At 38.1% G+C, this 19,266-nt stretch overlaps 3 protein-coding genes across 15 annotated transcripts; 1 reads left to right on the forward strand and 2 right to left on the reverse strand.

Annotated features, from left to right (window-relative positions):
- Positions 1-5: 5 nt before the first annotated feature.
- Positions 6-10,600, reverse strand: LOC143875461 (golgin). Of its 13 annotated transcripts, none has more exons than XM_077377011.1 (15): positions 10,179-10,590; positions 9,997-10,059; positions 9,808-9,861; positions 9,522-9,608; positions 8,364-8,450; positions 7,614-8,273; positions 6,950-7,432; positions 6,253-6,314; positions 6,048-6,156; positions 4,515-4,594; positions 3,730-4,080; positions 2,786-2,868; positions 2,442-2,653; positions 1,065-2,232; positions 6-171 (listed from the first exon to the last, which is right to left on the reverse strand). In XM_077377011.1, the coding sequence occupies exons 1-13, from the start codon at positions 10,272-10,274 to the stop codon at positions 2,598-2,600; spliced, it is 2,271 nt and encodes a 756-aa protein (XP_077233126.1). In that variant the 5' UTR covers positions 10,275-10,590; the 3' UTR covers positions 6-171; positions 1,065-2,232; positions 2,442-2,597. The 13 variants fall into 13 exon arrangements, with proteins under 13 accessions (XP_077233126.1, XP_077233127.1, XP_077233132.1 ...); XM_077377012.1 differs by lacking the exon at positions 6-171 and adding an exon at positions 261-279; XM_077377017.1 differs by lacking the exon at positions 6-171 and having other exon boundaries at positions 819-1,217; positions 1,785-2,232.
- Positions 10,424-13,297, forward strand: LOC143875462 (Pentatricopeptide repeat (PPR) superfamily protein). The gene has a single exon (XM_077377023.1). It carries the CDS (start codon positions 10,711-10,713, stop codon positions 12,889-12,891), a length of 2,181 nt encoding a protein of 726 aa, XP_077233138.1. The 5' UTR covers positions 10,424-10,710; the 3' UTR covers positions 12,892-13,297.
- A 1,297-nt stretch (positions 13,298-14,594) lies between these two features.
- On the reverse strand, positions 14,595-17,884 carry LOC143875463 (thylakoidal processing peptidase 1, chloroplastic-like). The gene is made up of 6 exons (XM_077377024.1): positions 16,633-17,884; positions 16,216-16,284; positions 16,036-16,104; positions 15,840-15,926; positions 15,308-15,375; positions 14,595-15,044 (listed from the first exon to the last, which is right to left on the reverse strand). The coding sequence occupies exons 1-6, from the start codon at positions 17,383-17,385 to the stop codon at positions 14,924-14,926; spliced, it is 1,167 nt and encodes a 388-aa protein (XP_077233139.1). The 5' UTR covers positions 17,386-17,884; the 3' UTR covers positions 14,595-14,923.
- Positions 17,885-19,266: the final 1,382 nt, after the last annotated feature.

Below are 19,266 nucleotides of genomic sequence, written 5' to 3' on the forward strand. Positions count from 1 at the left end.
GTAGAGAGGGATTTTATGTACATTGAATCTGGACACTGAGTTAACCGGTTGAATGTCTAATGTTGTTTGGTCGTAACGACAAGGGGCATGAAAAACAAGAACACCTCTTTGGTTGATCTAAACCATTCATTTGATGATAAGCCCTCTTCTCCATAAGATGATACTATCCCTCTGATGTATTCAATGACGACTCAGAAAGTTCAGAACACTTTGATTTATAAACCTCAATAATTGGAAGAGTTAGGTATATCTTTTGCCGATTGGAAGAGTTAAGTACATCTACGGCAGGGGTAAATGAGGGGCTTAGAATAGGCATACGACTCAAAATAATTTTGGATTTCCAACAAGACTTAAAGGATAATAAATGACTAAGTTGATGAATAATTCATCAATTTATGAAAAATCTATTTCATTTTCAAAATTATCATTTTTCTAAAAAAAAGTGTTTTTTCTTTTTTTTTTAAATACCCCTTGTTACTGGTGGGCCAAAATCTAAGATGGGTCTGGACTCCAGTCCAACAATCAGGGCTGTCTGTCTGTTGGGCCATATGATGGATCAAACTATCCAATGTTAACAAAGATCAGGCCAACCAACCATATAAAATTTTTGCCTGGTGAACATGGACTACAGAATGTTTTTGTTTCCAACGAATGATATGAAGGGCACTGCACTAATCAGATGGAGAGTAACCATCCATCACTTCTTTTATCAACTAGCCAACAAAATCAATGGCCAAGTTCATCCAATCTGTGCAACTATGTGTACAGTGGTGATTGACACTGACCTATATCAAAAGCGAGCTTGACCAAAAACCTCATTTCCAAAACAATGATTTTTCACTTCTCTGTCTTTATATTTTCCCAGAGAGAAATGTTCTTCCTTACATAATGCTCACAAGGCAAATCTTTGGGCTAATAATACATACAAAATATTAACAAAATACAAGAGTGCTATTACCTTTGATCATCACATGTTCCTCAGGAATCCGAAAGATATCCAATTATACATAACTTATGGATAGATTTCGAAGTAATGCATAGATACATGAAGAGTGTGGGCATACCTTTTCCATTTGCTTCATGTACTTTGAGCAGTAGTAGCTGTCTGGAAGGAGGTATTAAGGTTTGCCTTAACCACATGAAAAGACATCCAACACAGATGATGGAAGTCTTCCAACACAGATGATGGAAGCTTCCAGCAGAGTATTTTCAGCGACCTGTACATGAATTTCACATCTCACTTCCAGACCCACCTACATAGTCGAGAAATCACAGGTAAAACAAGCCCAGGGCAAATTCAGTTCAAGAACATGTGAATGATGAGAGACTTTACATCAATGGTGGGAGATAACAGGTTTCGTCCCAGATTATACATCAAAAGTAAAATTCGGTGGAAATCCCAGCGGAGATAAATTGGTCACTCACCTTTTCAACAATGGCATGCATCCCATTCATCCCTCAAATGGCGGACACATCTATGATGGGGAGGACATGTCCATCTTTTTTCAAATGAGAGGGTTAGATTTATGTTATTCTTCACAGAACAACAAAAATATCCATTATAGAAACTGGATTCGCTTCTATAAACAGTACTTCTCCTATAATACCCTTGTTCACATTTTTTTCAAATACAAATGAATATACCCTTAGGTTATTCATTTCTATTACTGGAGACCAGCTACAGTTAAGGACACTAAAATAGTCTTTTAGTGTCATCATTGCTCCAGAGATTTCAATACGTAATCTTGCTTATTCCAGACATATTTCTCATTTTAAACAATTACCTTAGAAGATATTTAAGACAGACGATTCTGTATAGCCAGCATCCAGATGAGCCAATGCCCATCATATTCCACAAGAAGTTCATATGGCCAAACAATGAGAAAGTGCCAGTCTCCAATATTCAGAGCGCGGCATCTAATATCCCGTTGAATTATCTCCATATTGATCTGCACCTTTAATTCTCTATTAACTGCAGAATGATCTCAGGTCTCAGAACATCTCAACCTTTCTCTGAAGTTTCGACAGAACCCAACAATCAATCAAATGGGAGAAGAACCACTACGCTTCCAATTGTCATCTGCCTAGCAAGGATGGCTCATGATACTGGAAGCATGAGATGAAAATTTTGTGCAAAGGACAAATTAGGGTCAAAGTTCCTAGGCACCCACATCAGTCTTTTGAAGGAGTTCCTCCTCGTGCTGCTGGCAAAGCTCCAGGAATCTTGTGAAACTGCATGAATCAAAAGGAATAGTGAGCCATATGGTTATGTTTGCACCTAAATTAATTTGTGCTTAAGCACCACAAAAGATACAGACCCAATACAACATGCCCAAATAAAAAAATAATAAAAACAATATGAAAGCTTCATCAATGCTGCCCAAGAATTCCTGGATATCATGATGCTATGACAGTAGTTCATTTGGACCAACCTTCTGTACCTATGAATATTCAGTTTCTTCAAATTCTCACACTTTTGTAAGATTCATATTCTCACACTTCTGTAAGATGCACATGGGTCTGCGTTTTCACCAACACCTTGCTTTTGGATGTTAATTAATATTTAGGGTGAGTTTTAGCTGAAACATACAGTTTCTTCATATTCTCTTCCCCATAGGTAGTACCCCCCATACCAACTTGTGGTAAGAATGGTCTGCAGTTGTAACAAGGAGCATCATCATTTTTTAAGGTAATAATACTACAATGTGATCTTTAGTTGAAAAATGTGTGCATGAATGTTACACATCACTTGCATAGAACATACATCTAGCACCTTTAAACATACCTACTTTCCCGTTCTGTATTTTTTTGGATCTGCCAAACCACATCACTCGTACTAATATAGTACCATGTTCCCATCCCCGAAACCTGGTGACAAGGGGTATTAGTACAACTCCACCCATCAAGTTAAGGTTAATATATATTCAGGATCAACTACAAACTAGTTTCAACTTGCGAGCAAACCCTCAGCTGATTGTCTACAAACTAGTTTGTAGTTATATAAATTCAGGATCAACTACAAAACTGAACCCTCCGCTAATTGTCTTAGAACAAGTATTATTTATTTGTGAAGCTAATGCTTGCTTCAATTTCTTGTGCCCTAAGTATCATCCCCCATAAACATGAGGGTGCACACAACTTTTAGCCTAGTGTATCTCTTAAGGTTAACAGCCATCTATAATACTAAATATTTAAAAGCTTATCAGATTTTTATACAGATAGAACACTCCAAATAAAGAGAGAGCTCATATTTAATTAAATTTGTCCTGAAGTGGTCTATCTAGTTTTATATAGCTGACCGAAATTGTTGGTTTAGCCATAAAGTCTTGGATTTGCCCAACTACAGCAATAACTAAAATTGCCTAACATGAGTCGGAATATTGGCTTCGGCCTTGGTGTTTTCCCTTTTATTAATATATTCACTTGTTCCAAAAAACAATGTCCACCATGATAAGAGAATGCTTCCAAATATATGGACCATACATAGTTGAAAAATATATGGACCATTCATAAGAGTATGCTGCCAAATATATGGACCATCCATAGTTGACATTCAAATACCTAATGGTAACAGAAAAACAAACATAAATTGTTTATCCAACATTTACAATTTTTCCTAGTTGCATCCTCCACTTCCGAGGCAATTCATTAAACACTTAATGAGCAACCAAATAAGAAGGATTTAAAAAATATAAGCAGATGAACCATGAGTGGAGAATAACAACACACCTTCTCAGAAGAGCTGCTGGATTGTATGGAAACAAATTCTTCTGATGGAGATTTTCCACAGATTTTTTTAGAGAAAGCAAACATTCTTTTGCTTTTCCAAAGGCCAGTAATGGTCTATCAGTCTCGGGCATACTGCGAAATGAATGCCTTTGCTTGTTTTGCCTTTCAGGTATCCTAGCATTTGCAATCTCTTTCATTGATGAAGATGAGAGATCTACCTTACCTTCACAGTCCCGCCCACTCATGAAATTGCATATCTTTCTTTTCTTGCAATATGACTGTCTTAGCTCACTTTCACCCACCGAGAATTCCACAAACATACACCATGATTTGCAAACTATACGCAAAGACCTAGAAAGAGACAAAACTTATAAGAATGGAAATTACATAAGCATATAGTCATGAGTACTGCTATGGAGACGGGCGGCCTAACACGAAAAAACAGAGATTGGCCAAAAACAAAATTCTCCCTGAAAGCCCCCTACTTAGTAAGGGAGTCTGCTAAAACATTGGTTTCTCTAAGTACATGAAAACCTACCAGAACATCAGTATTCCGTACACAAACCAGCTAAGAGATCAATGGCATAACAGAACTGCTATTACAAAGAATGTTTGCAACAAATGCTTAGCCTACCAAAATGACAAAAAAAGCCAAACTAGCAAAATAAACCTTCGCTCAATAAAAAGAAGCAATCTTTTCAAATATCAACAAAGATAACCGAAACAATAATAATATTTACTATTAATAATAATGAGAAAAAAAAAGTAAGGACTAAGTGATGTACCTTAAAAGATATTGTACACAATGAATTCCTGTATCTTTCGAAATCAGGTAATCAAGAAGCACTGAGTGATCATAGTGTAACTGCAAAACAGGAGTAAGATCCAAATTATTTTTTATAGTGAATTCCAAAAAAATAAAAATAAAAGGAAATAAAAGGAAAAGAGTTATCATTGAAGTATTGAACCTTACAATCTAACCTGCTGTTATGTACTAGTAGTAAAACAGAACAAAATCATGAGAACGTAAGCATTTGATTGATGCGAAGAATGCAATGAGTTGAGTACTGAAGGTAAAGAGGAAAAAACATGCTAAAAGGGATGAAGATGCAGCATTTACATAAGCTACTTACTTTCCATTTTCAATTGTCATGAAATTAGAAAACATAGATTAATAAGGATCTCCTATTATATCAAATTGAGAATGTATAAAAGGTATGGTAAGAGGTGAATGTTCTCTGCATGATCAACTTTTCGAGATATGGAGCCAAGTCTTCCAAATTCAGGAAAAAAAGAAAGAAATATAGAAGCAAAAAAAAAGAAAAAAGAAACTAACAAAAAATATATAGAAGCAATGGAAGCAATAAATTAATTACTGGGTGGAACAGAAATTGTCCCCCTATTCTTGGCTGATGGCATAGTAACATCAATAGAGGAAGCAAGAAGAACTGAAAGATGGAATTAATAAGAATCTAATAAGAAAGAACAACCCAAGCAGCAAGGAATCCATCCAAAAAAAAAACACCATAAGAGTAGTGACACCTCAAAAGACCCATTAAACTATTTCTCCAGTGTTCCCTAAAAGTAATGAGTCCTTCCTTCTGTACATGTACAAAATTGCCAAACACGCCTCTGCCACTGCAGATTTTCTTTTCACGTGCTCAATGAATCTGCAGAAATTCTCTTGCTCGACCATGCCAGGAGATGAAAGAGAGTCCTTCCCTTTTGTACATGTACAAAAAAGTTAATGCTCTAGTGCTAAACATCCCATTCCCTAACCAAGCCACATGAAAACAACGAAACAGAGACTCCATAGTACATAAAGACTGCATAATCCTGCCACAGAAACTCATCAAGTACCCTATAAAAACCTCTCAAGGATCACACTATGAAGAAAATGAATCATCCCAGTAGGTCTCACAATCAGGAAGGCTTATACCATTACGCTCACGAGCAAAATCTTAGGTTAAACCTACCTTCGCCACGAAGGCACGTAAACAATTCATACAAAATAAACTAAAACAATTTCCTTCATAAGGACAAGAAAATCGCTGAATAAATAAGTTTACATTGTTTGCACATGCATGCAAAAAATGTAAATGATGCAAACTAGCCGACCCCAACTAGTTTGAGAGAAAGGCTTAGTTGAGTTGAGTTGAGTTGAGTTGTTTACTTGTTTGCACATGCATGCAAATGCATACACACCCCAAAACCAAGAAAAATTTAATATCACGACCATGGTGGTTTCATGCATCTCATAATAGGAACAAGCTAGATTGATACCTGAGAACAAGAAACAAACAAAATACGAGACTCACCCCTGCAAGAAATAGATGGAAAAGGTGTATAGGATTAAAAATGCTTGAAATATGAAAGAGTATATCCCCCTTTGCCTCTTCAAGAATGTTCCCATTTTCTTTGGGTTGTCTGCATAGTTTCAGAACACTTAAGATGAGTTTCCTTTAGCAATCCCTGTAATGCTCAAAAGAGGCTAAAACAAAGGAAGAAAAAAATGTTGCTCACATTAGCTTTCCTGGAAAGGGCAAGCTCAGCAGTTGCAAGAGCATTTCAAATAAGAAATCATCCTACAATTGGAGAGTGAAGACAGTGCTTAGATAAAGTCAAAAAGGCTAAACATGATCAATGATAAATACCATAAACCTTATTACTAGATAATATGTAGCATCATTAACCTTTAAGGACCTACTTGAAAAAGAAGCAAGATGTCAAACATCATTCTGCAAATAATTTCCATTACACACAAGGGAAATACACTAAAACAATCCAAGATCTCATCATGATGCATCCTAATTTATACGGACTGAGAGTCCTCTTCAATTCCCACAACAAGAAATTAAGAGAACCACCTTCAATAATTGCATAGAACAAATGGTATTACATGATTTCGGTAGAAGGCACCACTAATATAAAAAAAAAACATCACAAGACATCACTAACATGCAAGTGAATGCATCAGAAAAGATGGGAATTATCAAAACAGAGAAAAAATGTTAAATTTACAAATCCAAAGAACTTCCTGCAAACCATCAAATCTTATTTTACCATTCGCCGATCAGATATAAGTTGACTAACAACAAATGAACGATGATGTGCATACAAGGCATTTTCAAGAGAAAAAAACTTCAGGAAAAATGACGAAGAACCACAAAGAGATTCAGACCTTTCAAGGAGTGACTGTAATAAAGGATAGAAACCCTACCTCATCCACATATAGCTCTAAAAAGGATGACGCAAAGCTCTTGCATTTCCACAAATAATCTTCATAGGCTACAAACTTTTCCAGTGGAACATGCCTATGAAGCCACTCAGAAAGTTCTGATAACCCCATTGTACAGGAAAACTCCCTGTTGGTTTGAAGCTCACAGGTCAGGCAAGGATTTTCAGTAGCACATGCACATTGCTGACCACTTTCCATTTTGAAGCTGATCAAACTGAAGGAGCATTTGAAAAGAATGAAAATAACCTGTCTCTGTAAGTGTCGACTGCATATATTATGCACTTTTTGTCCATACGCAATACTAGCCATAAATGGAGACCCTTCAAGAGAATCATTAACACCAACATGACGTTCATAGATAGGTTGGGATAAGACATCTCCAAAATGTTTCCTAAGTAACTGCAGCCACTTAACAAGAATGGAATATTGCCCGTGAATGTGGAAACTAAGTCTCATCAATAGCACCTGCGCCAATGGAAAGCAGAATTTGCTTTAGTTTTCTTTTTTTATCTCTTTTCAAATGAAAACAGAAACATTTTGCTCTAAAAATTAAAAAACAAAGGAAATTACAGATGTGGCGGAGATTGCTCCAAAGATATGGGTCCTTATCTGGCAAGCAAGCAGAAAAGTTAAAGCTTACGCTTACCAACAACTTGTGTCTCAAGTACTGAGAAAGACGGTTCCGGGTATTATCCCTGTGGTTGCAGAGACACCAACAGAAAAGCTTAGGAACAAAGTCGGTGACTTTAGCAAGAAACGGAGATGCATCCAAGAAACTACCCCTTATTTCCTCCAAACCATTACTATCAACCAGGGAACAGAAAAGCTGAAGTAGAGCCCCTAAAAACACACCCTTCGACTCCAGAGAACCAATGTTTCTATGACATAAATCATCCTTCCTAGACTTCATCCATGTTCCACCAGTCCCAACATGAATCTCATGCAACAAAACCCACGGCGCATTTGAAATGGAGTAAGTGAAAGAACGGATATATACTTCCATAAGTTCACGATGGTCTTTTCTCAAAGATTTTAGTATATTACGTAAAACTCGAATCAGACTAGTCACCGTAAACCAATCTGCATCCACCAACCTGGGTTGTAAAAATAAAATGAATCCCGGAGTATCATAATCTGAATTTGTGGCTCCAGACGACTCATTGGTAGCATGAGAGTAACAGTGTGTCAAACTTTCATCTGCGACAGTAACGGATCCAGCTGGCAAAGATACCAATAAGGATGAGCTTGAAATTGCTACTTCTAAGCCCACGCACAATAAATGAACAAATTCTTCCCATTTGCTTCCCTGAAAACATTCAATTTTTAGCAGATAAAACTAACAAAGGAAATTCCAACTCGTAAAAAAGTCTTTCCATGGAAAACTTTCAAAACATACAGATTCAATGAGAAAATTGGAGATGACCACAAATATGTTTCCAGCCAAATGTCGAACATAGTGATTGTCCATTGTCAGAAAAAATACCTGTTAGGAAAAAAAAGGCAAAACAATAAGCCAAGCATGGATTCTTGCATATTTTGAATATTCACAATAGCTACTCAGTAGGATTTGCCACGGAGATCAGTAACAAGGAGAAACTGTGATCATAAAGGAGAACCATAATGATCAAACATGACATACTTTATTTTTGTAAGACAGTACTTTGTTCATTCATGCTCGAAATGTTATAAATATATAAAAGAGAATTTTCAGCATATTTTGACCATTATGTCGGTAAAGTGTCTTATAATTAGGTGAATTCTTTCAATATTTGTTCAATATGTAATGAGGGAGATACTGTATCTAGCAGGAAATACTCATTAAGATTAACATAACTTGTGTTAAGGCAATCTTACTAGTACTTGTATTCCATGAGACCTAAAATAGCAATCACTCCTCTAGAATATATAATTTGCTGAAATCAGAGCTTCAAAACATTGGCCTGCAAAGCATTGTTTTATATGGTTGCCAGATATTCTCAGGTTCCGGACTCCAAACAGAGTACAGTTCTTTAGATTTAACTTGTAAATTCAAAACTGACTAAATACATCCTCTCTTCGATGTTTTTAAACAAGTAGGGGCCGTTTGGATAAATGAATTTTATAATCCAGCTAAAACCTGGATTTTATCAGTTAAAAGTTTGATTTTATATGCTAAAACCTTGATTTTACAATCTTGAAAATATACAAACCAGGCTTCAGATTATAAAATCCAGGTTTTAGCTTATAAAATCTATGTTTTAGCTTGTAAATCAGGATTCTAAAACTCTTGTATCCAAATGGCCTAGTAGGGTCCGCTTATGTTTAAAAATCAAAATTCAGGAGATAGTCCCAGTCAATTCAGAACTTAATGGTCCTCAACTGAGTAAATCTAACTTAAAATTACAACAGAGTATCAGCGCAACAACAATGAACTAAAAAATCAGACTTTCTGTTTATTAACTACAAGAAGCATAGACATGGGATCCAATCCTTGGACATGATTGTGGATTTCACAGAGAAGTACACTAGTGGTTAAAATAGAAACAGCCTTTCCTATTCTGGCATATAGACTTACCAAGACAGATATGATATTAGCCAGGCAATTACAGCCTTTCCCAGAAAATGGCTCCAAACCATGAACACATTTCTTTCCATCAATTTCCTGCAATCCAGATGCAAGCCTATAAGCCCTAACCCTCCATATTTCTATTAATGCAATAATTGGCAAATACCCATGAAAGATCAATACAAGAAACAAGCATACTCTCTCACATTGAGCAATATAAACTGTTTATTTAAAAATTCCAAACGAAGAAGAATTACATTTGGAACAAATAGTGAACGAAAATCAGACTACTTACTTCATCGGAATTGCAGTCTACATCATTTGCCCACAGCTTAATTTCTCTAGAAATCTGAAAACAACAATGCATAAACAAGTATCAGAACAAAAAATAAACACAATAATTATGATTGGATATGAACCCAGTTCAATTTAAATAAAGAGAAGTTAAATAATTAAACATATACAGAGAGAGAGGGAGAGGTACCTGAGAGAGAAGGATTAAAAGATCCTTTTCCTTTTCCTTGGAAACCAGAAAGTGTTCTCTTTCCTACATTAAAGGATAAGAGAAAAAACAAACCAAGTTCAAGGGGAGTGGTGAAATTAAAGATTTGGCGGTAAAAAAGAAGAAAAGAGGTCTAGAGAGAGAGAGAGAGAGAGACGGTGTACGGGCGAAGAGAGGCGTTGATGAGAGTGCAGAGCCGTGATAAGTCGGAGGAAGGCATGGCTAAAGTGAGAGAGGTGAAAGGTTTGGAGTCCCTTCATGGAATTTTATGGGTGAGAAACGTTTTTCCTACAGAAAACTTTTTCCAAAGAAATATTTTTCCTTTCCATAGAGAAGGTGAGAAATTATATAGTGCCGTTGGATCAAATATCAAGGGCAGTGCCCTGATTAAGTGCCCCCAAAGACTATAAAAACTCTAGTTCATTTCCTGTCAAAAAAAAAAAAAAATCCGATACGGCGATACCTAATCAAACAATGAGAAGAACAGGAAATTCTAGGAAAAGAAATTCATTTTCCTTACTTTTCCAGAAAACTCCTATATTCCAATTATAGCCTTGATCATGTGGGTCACGACTCACGAGATCAATGGTTTAAAAGGGGCCCATTAATATACAAAACCAAATCAAGATATTGAATCCTTATGAAAGCCACACAAGTACTAGACAATGAAACTCAGTTTTCAATGACTAATCCTTCATGGCAACCCATGAAACTTGTCCATTAGCCATAGCCCTCATTCAAAAATGCACCTCCATAAACTCCCTAAGAAAAGCCCGTCAACTTCACGCACTCATCCTCACAACTGCCACAGCCCTCCCCACACCATTCCTCAACAACAATCTCATCTCCATGTATGCGAAATGTGGCTCACTAGAAGAAGCTCAACATGTGTTCGACAAAATGCCTCTGAGAAATCCAGTCTCTTACAATGCCCTCATCGCAGCTTATTCTCGATCCCCTGATCATAGCCTCTCTGCTCTCCGGCTTCTTCAAGGGATGTCAATCGAAGGCCTCAGACCCAATGCTTCCACTTTGTCCAGTCTTCTCCGAGCGTGTTGTTCCCTTAATGACATTTCAAATGGCGCTGCGATTCATTCCCATGTCATAAAATCAGGATTCTTGAATGATGTTCCTGTTCAGACTTCTCTGCTCGGGATGTACTCGGATTGCGGGTACTTGGAATCTGCAAACCAAGTTTTTAGCATGATGGTTGAACAGGATGCCATTGCTTGGAACACTATTATATGTGGGAATATGAAGAATGATAAAATTAACAGAAGTTTGCAGCTTTTCTGCAGCATGCTAAAGACTAGTTTGACACCCACCCAAGTCACCTTCTCGATTGCTTTGAATGCGTGTAGCAGATTGGGAGACTGGTCTAGTGGAAAAATAATCCATGCCCAGATGATTAAATCCGATTTTCCAGCTGATCTCCCTTTGCACAATGCTCTGCTCCACATGTATTGTAGTTGTGGTGACCTCGAAAATGCATTTTCTGTTTTCGGAATGATCGAGGTACCGGACTTGGTTTCGTGGAATTCGATTATAGCTAGCTATTCGGAAAATGGAGATGGAGAAATGGCAATGGATATTTTTATCCAATTACAACATACGTCTTCACTAAAACCAGATGAGTACACTTTCGCAGCCATTGTCTCTGCAACTGGAGCTCTACCAGCTTTGAATTATGGAAAACCGCTCCATGCCCAAGTTCAGAAATCAGGATTTGAATCTAATGTCTATGTTGGCTCTACTCTAATCAATATGTACTTCAAGAACGACGAAATAGAGTATGCTCGAAAGCTTTTTGATTCGATGTTGGAGAAAGATGTTGTCCTCTGGACAGAGATGATTTCTGGTCATTCAAAATCGAGTGAGATCGAAGACGCTGTGAAGTACTTCTACTGGATGATAGAGGAAGGCCACAAGGTTGATAGCTTTGCTCTTAGTAGTGTTTTGAGCTCCTGTGCTGATCTTGCATTATTGAGCCAAGGGGAGATGATCCATTCTCAGGTAGTAAAGATGGGATGTGAAGTAGAAATGAGCGTCTGTGGGAGTCTGATTGATATGTATGCCAAAAATGGTAAGCTTGAATCCGCCCGTTTAGTTTTCTCTGGAGTAGCAGAACCCGATTTAAAATGCTGGAACTCAATGCTTGGAGGATGCAGTCACCATGGATATGCTCAAGAGGCATTTGAGCTCTTTAATGAGATGCTAAAACGAGGTTTAAGACCGGATCATGTTACCTTTATCTCCCTCCTCTCTGCTTGCGGCCATTGCGGCCTGGTCCAGAGAGGAAGGTTCTACTGGAATTATATGCTGGGAATCAGTCTGGAACCGGGGCTTAAGCACTACTCTTGCATGGTAAATCTGTTAGGTAGAGCTGGGTTACTGCGAGAAGCAGAAGAATTGATCAATGAATCACCCAGCAACAGATTTCCTGAGTTATGGCGAAATCTTTTAAGTTCGTGTGTTAATTACAGAGAGTTGGAGATGGGAGTCCATGCTGCGGAGCAAGTTTTGAGACTTGAACCAGAGGATTCTGCAACCCACATTTTGCTTTCAAATCTTTATGCTGGTGTCGGGAGATGGGATGCAGTGGCTGAATTGAGGAGAAAGATCAGAGGATTGACGACAGAAAAGGATCCTGGGCTAAGCTGGATTGAGATCACTAATGGAATTCATGTTTTTTCTGCTGATGATGAATCCCACCCAGGAGTAGATTTTGTACGCAATCAATTACAGTTGCTGCAAAAAAATATGAAAGGAGAATTATCTGAAATGGTATTTGATGAATTAGGATATGGGTGGATGTCATGGTGCAACTCACGCAAAATCAGAATTTCTTTGATAAAGGGGTTGTCCGTGATGGCCTAGCACAATGCTAGTCAAGCCAACCAAGTTTGCACACACAAAGATCACACAACAATCAAGAACACACACACAACAACACAAGGGACTTTTTTAACATGGTTCGGCCAAATCTCTGCCTACTCCACGGATTCCACTATTGCCATAGTGCATGCAAAGGAAACTCACAACCGTTGCGTAACTATTGTCTATCAACAGTCTTTTGTTGCCTTGGGCAAAAACACCCATTACATTCAAAAGGCACAATCCGTGTGCCTAAGCACTTACAAATGACAAGCCAACATGTGGCATAACAGTTGCCTAACCACCCACCAATAGTTGCCTTGGGAAGTCTTCACAATGTGCAAGTGCATGCCAATGCCTTGCTGCCATGTGTGCCAACAACGACTACCAGTTGTCTTTGCTTTGCCCTTCTTGTGCACAAGCCTTTGAACACGACCAAGCAGTGCCTTGGTTTAAATCATAATTGTTGCCTCCATGTGCAAACACGCCCAGGCGCTTGCCAGTTGTCACATGCGCACTGGTGCCTTGGTTTTGCCTACGCCCACCAATAAATGCCCACTAGTCAGTGCGTACCAATCCATACTTTCCATACTTTAATTAGTTAGGTTCCAACTAATGCTTGCCCATGCAAACTAAGCATAGCCCACACCTATGCTCTGTCATGCCAAAGCTTCCTTAGTCCCATGGCCTTCTTCCCACCTTGATGTTCCGAGTGTACATTGGCAAGGGTGCAAGGTGCTACCACAAGCCAGTGTGTGTGTCAACATTTTAAGGGGGTGACACTTATGGGTGAGCATTATTCGGTTAAAACCAAATAACCGAACGGTTCGATTCGGTTTTTTTCTTTTCGGTTTGGTTTCGGTTTTCTCAAAAAAAAAATCGGTTAACCGAAATTACGGATGAAAACCATTTTTTTCCAAAAAAAAGTACTATATGTGCACTCCGTAGGATGCTCAAAACCTTCCATTTGATTGATCACAACTTAATTAGGTTGTGCTCAAAAAGTCATTTTGATCGGATGATCCTAGCTGTCCGATCCAAACCGAGATTTTGATTTTTTTTTCTCTCTTTTTCTCCCACAATTCGGTTATAACCGAATAAACAATTTTTTATTCGGTTCAGAGAATTTCGGTTCGGTTTCGGATACCAAAATTTGGTAACCTGACAATAGACCAGCAAGAGGACCCTGGAAAGATCAAATATAGCCAAAGAACTAACTAACTGGGGTTTTATACTTACTGCAGTTCTTCCAAAGATCACCTTTGAAGGGAATTGGAAGGAATGCCGCAAGAGCTCTAAAGATAATATGTTGAGGCACTAAGATATTTTATCAGAAATGGTTCACATTCGTTTTTTGGCCAACACAGTTTTGGGACCTCCTTTGACCATAGAAATCTTGATAGCAAGGGCTGTGCGACGAACAGAATACTGGTACATCAAGTAACAAACCCAATCCTCCTCTGTTTAGAGGTATAATTTGTTATAGATTAAGGGGCTTCATCTGGGCTTGATCATCCCCATCTTCTTCACGACCTTTAATAATTTATTCCCTCAGAAGCTTCGCAGATGGTGAGCTGTTTACCCAACCTGTTTTGCCATCTTTCTGCTGTACCTTCAAATCATCAACCCTAATCCTCAATTCCAGAGAAAATAGAGATACAATGACTGACTTAGAAAAGAAATGATCCAGAGATACAATGACCGACTTAGAAAAGAAATGATCCATATGTGCTAGAATTTCCTTACAAGCTTTAATATCCATCCTGCAAAAATCTAGGTTTCAATCAAGAAATAAAGCATTCCTGGTCTCTGTTCGCCGTTACAAAAATCCCAATGACATAAAATTAATGCTGTGGAGATGAGATGCATCCTCCATACATGTCCATGAATGGGAAGCATGAACAAAATGAACAGTCAAATATGTACAAAGCTGTCCAAAACAAATAAAAGAACCAACAATGAAAGCATCCTCCGGGATGCAGTAAAATTTCTGCGTCATCCTCTGGACTTTCCTCACATTGGATGAGTTTGATGGTCAAGAAACCGCCAAAGTATTCTCCACGGCTCCTGGCTCGTGAATGGTGTTGGATATTTTAGACGGAGGCCAATATCGAAGCACGGATCTACCGAGAATGTTTTTGACAGGAAGTGGCCCCCTGAAAATATGTTTAAGTGGACATAAGTCAGGGACAACAAATACTGCTGTGAAGAACTGCAGATATGGTAATTTCAACTGCAAATTGAACTCTATTCAATTTTTTTAACTCTATTCATCTGTGTAAATTCTAGACTAATATGTATCGTATAAAAACTGGATTTATGTGCCCACCATTCAAAAAAATATATATTTATGTGCCCATCTCATCTCATCATTATTAAAACTCGATTTTTACAAGGTGGTGGTAGTTTAAGGACATACCAATTGTGAGAGTCATAGCTGTTGTTGCGATTATCCCCCATCACAAACACATAGCCTTTAGGAACAAGCTGCACAAGCAACAAAAAATAACAGATGTTCAGTAGAGATATATTAGCTCAAGGGCTTGCTTAGCAGAGTCTATCAGCTTTATGACATTCGGTAATATGAAACCAGAGTATACACATCAAGTACACAATTTTTTTAATTATTTCAGCAATAATAGAGAAGCTTTCTTATATAATTCCGAGCTAAAGAATCAGCTACCAATATGCATGAGAAATATCAGCCCCTCTAAATCTAGAGAAAGTGCTGAAAGATTTAGAATGTCAAGTAGCACAATGATGTTCATCCAACAAAATACTAGGCAGTAGTTCTGTTGGTTATGCACAAGCTACTGTCAACAGACCCAACTTTTTGTGTATTTGTAATTATCATACAAGCATCCAGAAATTCGGGATTTTCTCGCTCAATTTTGGAGAAGATAATCAGCGCAAATAAAACAAGTATTGAGATATGTGGAATGAGATAATACCACTGGATCCATTTCATAAGCAAGCGGCTCCAAAATGAAATCTTCATCTTGGATGACACCATTCACCAACAATTTTCCATCATGAGCCTGCGACAGGGAGAGAACACATACAAGGCATGTACTTAGCATCAGACACAGAACAAAAAACCATGGAGAAATAAAATATTGAATGAAACAACGGGCGTGGAAATCTTACTTCAACAAAGTCCCCTGCCTTGGCTACAACTCTTTTAATGAAAACATCACCAGCAGTGTAACCATTTTCCTGCACAATGTGGCACATTGAGTCTAACTTACAGCAGCGTAATTATTCATATATCATACTCTTTTCAGCAACTAATTTAACAATCTAATGCAATATATCATAAAACCATACCTGCAGTGCTGGGGGAGCCTTGAAAATCACTATCTCTGCAACATCAGGCTTTCTAAAAAAATATGAAACCTGTAATTTTTAAAACAAGAAACACAAAAAATCAACTTCAAGATCTTCAAAGCAAGCTTTAAACTATAATACAAGAAGCATCCATAAAAATTTTGGAAATCGTTGAAAATCACCTATAAACAAGGGGAACAACTTAAATTCTGGGTCGCTCTTTAGTTTTCTCATAATAAATTATCGTACTTTCTTCAGATTGAAAGACAGTGAACAGGATTACTGTCCACAAATCCTACTCCATAATATTGTTCCCTTAAAACAATTCCATAAAGCAGTAACATCTAGTGATTGTAAATTGAAAGATAAATTCATATCATGAGAAACTTGGGTAAAAGGGACCAAAATGACTTTTACCTTCTCCGCTAGAATCCGGTCCCCAACATCGAGAGTCGGATACATAGAAAGCGAGGGAATTGATCTTGGTTCCGCCAAGAAAGACTTAAACAGCAAAGACACAGTCAAAGCTGTAAAAACAGTCTTTGCATCGTCAGAGCTGAAATTCACCCACCGCGGAAGCCAACTGTTCCTTCTACCTGAATTTTCATCTGACCCCCCTTTATAATTCCCCATCACATTTTCACTAGACACATTATCACAATAATCATTCTTTGAAATGACATTATCACTACAATCTGTGCCCCCTTTATCAACCATATTTCCCTCCAATCCCTGAAAAAACTCATTACAAGGAAGCCACTTCGAACCTTGGAAAAATGGAAGGATTGAAGAAGGCTTAAATCCAATTATCGAAGACGAAGAAATTCCACAAATACCCATACCACCAAACCCTAAAGAAACCCCAGATAACTTCATCATAGACACTACTCCTACCATAAGAGCCGATCTACAATTCTTACCGGAAAAGTTACCCGAAACCGCCGAGCTATACGCCGATACCGGCGTCTTAGACCAATTCGTAGTTCGAGATCTACAGAAATTGGTCTGGCGATTCCTTGTCCGATCGGAATCAGATTCCGATTTCGGATTCGGAAATATGATTCGAGATCTATTGCTGCATTCGTGAATCATTCTGAAATTCCCTGCTCTTATTCCGGTGAGATTTTGGGCAAGGTAGCCGGAATAAGAGATGGTGATTCTGATCGCCATAGCCGCTGATTTGAAGAAGCGAGAAAGGATCTGATACAGAGTTGTTGTGGAGATGAAGGAGATCAACGTTACAGGGGCTAAATTAAGAGAAAATCCATGGACACTGATCAAAGATAAGAAACGGTGGATTGAAGGACGGATCTGGAAGGTTTTTGGTGAGAGGAGAAAGGGGAGATGGTGGGGCAATAAACTAGGGTTTTGAAAGAGGGGGAATATAGGAAGATTGCAAAGAACTAGGGTTAGGGAAGTGATAAGTAAGCGAGCAAAAATCTAGGGTTAGGGTTTTGAAAAGGGAGGTTGATCGAGAAAAAGCTAGGTAGGGAAGTGAACAGAAATCTAGGGTTAGGGTTTTGAGAAATCTAGGGTTAGGATTTTGAGAAGGGAGGCTGATGGAGAAAAGGGTTTCGTGTTCCTTCTGAGCTTTTTCTCTCTGAGGAGAGAGCTCAGGAGAAAACGAGTCGAAAAATAAGAAATGCCGAGGAAAGAAGATCAATAGTCGCTAGACAGAACCCTGTTTTATAAGGAGCTGAGAGAATAGGGGTAGCAAGAAGCCCCCATTTTTTGTAGATATTCACGGATTTACCCTCATCAGAGACGATTCATCTGTTTTATGCAAATTGTCTCAAATACCCTTGTGAAGTAGCTATTGTGGCCCGCCCGCGGCAAAATGGCAACCGTACCCGCAGCTACACCCGGCCTGTAGCAAGATTTGCAGGAACGGGTACCAATTTCATTACCCATTAAAAAAAGACCCGCACAGGCCAGGTATGGGTCGGGCACCGGGCCCTGGTGCCCGCAGGTTACCTGTCAAAACTAAGGTTAGGTTTTTTTTTGGTTTTCAACTTTTCATTCACTAAACCGTAAAGAATCGACTCATTGTTTTTTCTCCGGTTTTCACTCCTTCCACTCGAGTCGAGCAGCCACGAAACCCTAGCCCAACCTCCCTAGATAGCATTCCCTCTCCCATCGCTGACCAGCGCGGCCTGCCGGCCACCACCTTTGCTCTCTCTTCTCCCCTCTTTCAACTGAGTTTTGTTTTTCTTTTCTAGGGTTTTGTTTCATTTTATCTCTGCTTCGTTTCTTTCCTTTCGTTCTATTTCTGCCGTTTGTTTCTTCGATCAGATTTCGAAGAGACGCTTTTGCTACGCCTCCAAGAGATTTGCATGTGATTAATGAAAATTTCTAACTTTTTTAAACCTCTAAACCTAATAGGTTTTGTTCTTTGCTTCTTTTTTGGAGTGATTTTCAAGAAATCATAAGCATTGGGGGTACCGTACTATATAAACACTCACTAGGGCTCTTTGTAAGTTATCCAAGAATAATATAAATCTCTTAATTTTATCATGTTGGAATATGTGAGACGTTGGATTTAGTTGAGGCTCACGGTTGGATCGTCTTGGTGTAGAATAGGCAAGTAGGTTAAGAAAGGTATCCTAGCTAGATTAAGTAATATGGTTGAATTAGAAATTAGGCTAGACTATAATCTTCTATTATCATCTCTTTTCATAGTTATCTTGTCTTCATTCTATATTTGTCATGTAAGTGCTCTATAAAAGCACCATCAATTCTCTTTGATTGTCATTGATATTCTAAATATTCTAAATCTTATAAAATATATATTGATGGTGATTTTATAGAGCACCTACATGACAAATATAGAATGAAATCAAGATAACTATGGAAAGTGATGATGATAGAAGATTCTAGTCTAGCCTAATTTCTAATACAACCATATTACTTAATCTAGCTAGATTACCTCTCTTAACCTACTTGCCTAATCTACACCAAGATGATCCAACGGTGAACGTCAACCAAATCTGCCACATATTCTAACATGGTCAACAACAACAAAAAAAGCGCATTATTAGATTTTGCATTAAC

The sequence above is a fragment of the Tasmannia lanceolata genome, unplaced genomic scaffold, assembly GCF_043159265.1.
Source record: "Tasmannia lanceolata isolate RefF3 unplaced genomic scaffold, GAP_Taslan_0.1 ptg000004l, whole genome shotgun sequence".
Classification (NCBI taxonomy): Eukaryota; Viridiplantae; Streptophyta; class Magnoliopsida; order Canellales; family Winteraceae; genus Tasmannia; species Tasmannia lanceolata.

What these genes read in the sequence shown, in the direction of transcription:
- LOC143875461 (XM_077377011.1), bottom strand. Translation starts at nt 10,274, where the DNA reads ATGAAGGGACTCCAAACCTTTCACCTCTCTCACTTTAGCCATGCCTTC. An exon ending in TTTTAATCCTTCTCTCTCAG is followed by an intron (nt 9,862 to 9,996) that starts GTACCTCTCCCT and finishes TGTTGTTTTCAG; the next exon opens with ATTTCTAGAGAAATTAAGCT. An exon ending in TGTGTACAATATCTTTTAAG is followed by an intron (nt 4,081 to 4,514) that starts GTACATCACTTA and finishes GTCTCTTTCTAG; the next exon opens with GTCTTTGCGTATAGTTTGCA.
- LOC143875462 (XM_077377023.1), top strand. Translation starts at nt 10,711, where the DNA reads ATGGCAACCCATGAAACTTGTCCATTAGCCATAGCCCTCATTCAAAAA.
- LOC143875463 (XM_077377024.1), bottom strand. Translation starts at nt 17,385, where the DNA reads ATGGCGATCAGAATCACCATCTCTTATTCCGGCTACCTTGCCCAAAAT. An exon ending in AGGCTCCCCCAGCACTGCAG is followed by an intron (nt 16,105 to 16,215) that starts GTATGGTTTTAT and finishes CACATTGTGCAG; the next exon opens with GAAAATGGTTACACTGCTGG. An exon ending in AGCTATGACTCTCACAATTG is followed by an intron (nt 15,045 to 15,307) that starts GTATGTCCTTAA and finishes ACATATTTTCAG; the next exon opens with GGGGCCACTTCCTGTCAAAA.